Source organism: Priapulus caudatus, unplaced genomic scaffold, assembly GCF_000485595.1.
Source record: "Priapulus caudatus unplaced genomic scaffold, Priapulus_caudatus-5.0.1 Scaffold1557, whole genome shotgun sequence".
Lineage (NCBI taxonomy): Eukaryota > Metazoa > Priapulida > Priapulimorpha > Priapulimorphida > Priapulidae > Priapulus > Priapulus caudatus.
The window spans coordinates 24,568-29,183 of record NW_014578618.1 but is presented as its reverse complement, the minus strand read 5'-3'; the positions used below and the strand labels follow the sequence as shown (position 1 = coordinate 29,183).

The window sequence follows — 4,616 nt, the reverse complement described above, 5'->3', positions numbered from 1 at the left end:
TCCTCTCTCTCTCTCTCTCTCTCTATATATATATATATATACTATATATATATATCTATATATATATATATAAATATATATATATATATACATATACATATATATTGGGTGCGTGCTTGCGTGTGTGTGTGCGCGTGTATTTGTGTCTATGTATGTGTGTACGCGTGCGTGCGCGTGTGTGCGTACGTACGTGAGTGCGTGCGCAACGTAACTATACTGTTTAGCAAATAATTCCCTATTGCGAAAGTGACCTTGATCCTGGATCTTGGATATACCTGAGTCATACACGAGTAGGTAGGTATTTAACACAGCCCGGGGCAAACACAGCAGCGCAGTGAAAGTCTGTACTCAGTCCAGGCAAGTGCTCTCAACCGTAAGGCTCTAACGATGGCTGTTGTAAGTGTGGCAACGTGGCTCGCGCCTATGAACTTGGCTATCGTGGCGGTAGCCCTGTTTCTTGGCTACTTTCTACTGAGACCAAACCGCTGGCGGGGTAACCCACCGCCCGGCCCCAGCGGGTGGCCCGTCGTCGGCAGCATGTTCGAACTCGGCAACCGACCGGTGATCTTTTTTAACAAGATGTCGGAGCGATACGGAAATATATTCAGTTTGAACATGGGCCAGAAGCGCGTAGTTGTTGTCAACAGCTACGAGACGTGGGCAGAGGCTATCGTAGAGAAGGGGCACATCTTTGCCGACCGGCCCGACCTAGCCTCTTTCAAGCTACAGGAAGCTGGGGACCAAAGTCGCGGTGTGGCATTCACAAGAGCTTCGGAAATACAACGCAAGAAAATCAAATTCGTTCGTGCGGCTTTTAATCCGGCCATTCCTGAAGTCGCCGAAAGGTTTTACACGATTCTGTCGAGTGAAGTCGCGTTGCTAATGCAGGACATCGCCAAGGAAAATGGTAAACCGTTCGACCCACATCACGTGATTGAGTTCTGTTACGTCAACATCATCGGAATGTTGCTTTATGGAAAAATCTTTCAAGAAAGAAACGAGCAGTACATGAAATGGGCGGCTACGTTCGTTCGCAGGTTCGTATCGCCCCTTCTCTCTCCTCTTTCTCACAAACACACACACACACTAGCGCCACGCCGCCAGCGCGCACTGCCACGCACGCACGCACGCACGCACGCACGCACACACACACCTACACACACACACACTACACCACCCACACATATAGTAATATTATACACTCTCTCTTTATCTATCTATCTATTATCTATCTATCTAATTATGCTATCTATCTATCTATTCTATCTATCATATCTATCTAGCTATCTATCTATCTTATATCTATTCATATCTATCTATCTATCTATCTTATCCTATTCTAATATGTTTATATATATTATATATTTCTCTCCTCTCTTTTACACATTCCACTCACCATCGCGCCCTCGTTTGCATTTGTTCACTAACTAGCATTTCACCCGTTTTCTACACTCTCTCCTCGTACCCTCTTCTCTCTCCCACCACACGACCACAGAGGAACACACACACGCCACGCGACGCACACACACACACACAACACACACACACACACACACATCACAGCACACCACACACTAACACACAGCACCACGTACGCACGCACACACATCACACACACACACACCACACCACACACACACCACATAACAAACACACACACACCTCTCTCCTCTCTCTCTCTCTCTCTCTCTCTCCTTCTCTCTCTCTCTCTCTCTCTTCTCTCTGCTGTCTCTCCTCTCCTGCTCTCTCCTCTCTCTCTCTCTCTCTCTCGCCTTTAGTTCTATCTAGACCGCATTTCCACTTCTGTGTCTTTTGAATCGCTGTTTTCACTCGTACCCGATAACAGTTTAATGCCGCGATACGAACCTTTGAACAAACGTAGCCGAACCCTTCATGTACTGCTCGTCTCTCTCTTGGAAGATTTTCCCATAAAGCAACATTCTGATGATGTTGACAAACTGATAAATTTCCGTAACGTTCGGACATCTTGTTAAAAAAGATCTTCCGGTCGGTTGCGAGTTCGACATGCTGCCGACGACGGGCCACCCGCTGGGGACCGGGCGGTGGGTATACCCACTAACGGTTTGATTTCATAAGCCAGTATCCAACTAACACGGCTACAGCCAGGATAGCCAGGTTCATAGGCGCGAGCCAGGTTGCTGCAGATGCTAAATCAAAATCCATCGTTGAGCCTCGAAGTTGTTTTATGCTTTTCCTAGGTGAGCAGGCCGCTTATATTCGGTGCTGCCATCACCGCAGGCTACAATAAATTGCCACTCGCCAAGGACGTGGGAAATGGAAATATAATGGAAGTTTTCTCCAGTCATTGTCCGCAACTAAGCACTTGCGAGTGTTCAAGGCTATTTACTAATGCATATATCCACTATATCCACTTTATATCTACTCATGCATGCAAATAACACAAGCAAATTTATCAGCCAATGGGGCGGTGATTATAAGCATTCTTGTCTACATTCAGGTGACATACAAGATAGGAATTTATTTAGTTATAGTGTCTATGAATACGTGTGTTCGTTCTTTCATGTGTTCATATATTCATATATACATCTAATCTTCATCATTGTGTCCCGGGGGGCGGCACTCCCTACAAATTAGAGTGGGTATATGTGCCACTGAGAGATGGAAATTGGGGTCGGGGGGGGGGGTCTTAGGTACTAGGTTTGCTGGACAGCATGATGCTCCGGAACTGGACATATGTTTCCGAGAGTGGGTCTTCGGAACGTGCGGAAAAAAGTAGGACCTATGCTTCGGGACGGTAAATATGTCAAAAAGGGGGTATCCGGTGTGAAAATTTTGAGGTGTAAAGGTAGGTAATAACCGCGGCACATACCTACCATACAATATATAGGGAGTGCCCCCTCGCCGGGCGCGAAATATTTTTTCCCAACAGGTGTTTACCACTAGTTACAAGTAAAATCGCTGCCTCCTGAGTGGTTCCAAGGCAGGCCACTATATTCCCCCCGCCACGCGGGGCACGTGTTCACATGTGTTTGCTTATTTAGCATATGTCATGTTATATGTTACATATTACCTATATAGCTGAGAGGTTAGAGCACCTGCGTTACTTTTGAAAGGGCGATTGTTCGAATCCCGTTTGGTTTTTAATTATTTTTTTGTTTTCTGTATTTTTCTATCTTTATCCATTTAAACTCTTGTTTTCCGAATTAACCGAAATATTTGCTGATTGATTACAACATTATATATTCTAAATAAAATTTTTTTTTATTAATTTCATTTCATTTATTGCCAGTGTTAATTAAAATTTAATTAGGCGTGGGGTTAGGCTTAGCGGATTAGGCGTTAGGGTTAGGTTAATAGGTAATTTACTACTCATTTTACTGTATAGCGTAATAAACCTGGTTTGGGGAAAAAAATTTCGCCCCCCGGGCCCTACGACGGGTACCGACACTGATAACGTAACATGGCTAAATGCTTTTTGATTGACAGAAAGATAAGGCCTGTATGCAGATAAATATCAACATAGGCATTAAGGGAAAAGCGCGTGAATCAAAGGCCATAGAAGTTGCATTCGAGCGACAAACGCTTGAATGTCGACTGCCACGTACAGGCATCTGCATGTTGACGGAAGGTATTTTAAATACAGCAGTATGTACGCAGATTATACTTTGTACCGCCTACATGCTAGAGAAGTATATTGTGATGGTCATCCGCCGCAAAATGTAGCTGGTGGATTTTTATTACCTCCATATTATGGGCAAATGTTGAATGATAAACATTTTAACTGATTAATTTATTATTAGTTTTGCCGATATTGCTTTACCATATTCTAAAAAAAATCGTAGACAAATCACATGCAATATACACATTACGCATACTTTTTAGTTTTGTTGCCAAACGCCAATAAAAGAATACAAAATAGATTGTACCTTTTGGAAAAACTCAACATAGTGTTTATTGGCAAGAATAATGGCCCCATTTTAAAACATAACCTCTAACATGCAAACATGGAAGAAATTTGGGTGTGCTGTAATGCTTAATGGAGACAGGGTCCTTGACCTCTGCTTAACTCAATCACCGATATACGTATACTTGTTTTCAATAGCCGAGGCGTTATATCGAGGGATGCTCTGAATGCTTATAAGAAACTGGATAGCTGCCACAAGACCGGTACGGTTCTGCCGACAGAAAAGCGTATGACGCCTTCTGGCAGCTGAATGTGAAACGCGCAACAGGTTCGCCTACATAAACAACTGCGTCGGCGGCAGGCGAGTGCCATGCCGGACTTTCGGAAGCTGCCAAACAGCATACATCTTTTTATCCGGTGCCTCACGACGACTCCGTTCTCTTCCACGATCACCTAGTCGGACGTCAAACTTTGCGGCTGTGGGAAATTTGAATGGGACTCAATAGCCATCTTGGCCGTGGTTTTGATCAGTAAACATAGTATCACTCAGCGTATATCAAGCCTCCTAAGGTGGTATCAGACAATGCACCGGTTATACCAGCGCCATCGCGACGATCGTTCTACACGCTGAATCATCCCAAACGTAGCCTCCAAGTAAGGCATGTTGCGGCGATCCTTCCGTGTCGGCGCGCTGCCGCTGCGACGACCTGTCGATCTCAGCCTGCAGATC

The 4,616-nt window shown here is 44.6% G+C and overlaps 2 protein-coding genes across 2 annotated transcripts in view; both read left to right on the top strand.

The window, feature by feature from the left end:
- Positions 1-4,616, top strand: part of LOC106817002 (cytochrome P450 2U1-like) — a 24,550-nt gene that overhangs the window by 4,988 nt on the left and 14,946 nt on the right. The gene's annotated exons all lie outside the window — the stretch shown is intronic.
- The window catches only part of LOC106817001 (cytochrome P450 2U1-like), a 9,808-nt gene continuing 5,532 nt past the window's right edge, over positions 341-4,616 (top strand). Inside the window, exon 1 of the mRNA XM_014821647.1 lies at positions 341-1,037. Within this exon, the coding sequence (XP_014677133.1) occupies positions 388-1,037 (650 nt within the window). The 5' untranslated portion in view covers positions 341-387. The remainder of the gene's footprint in view (positions 1,038-4,616) is intronic.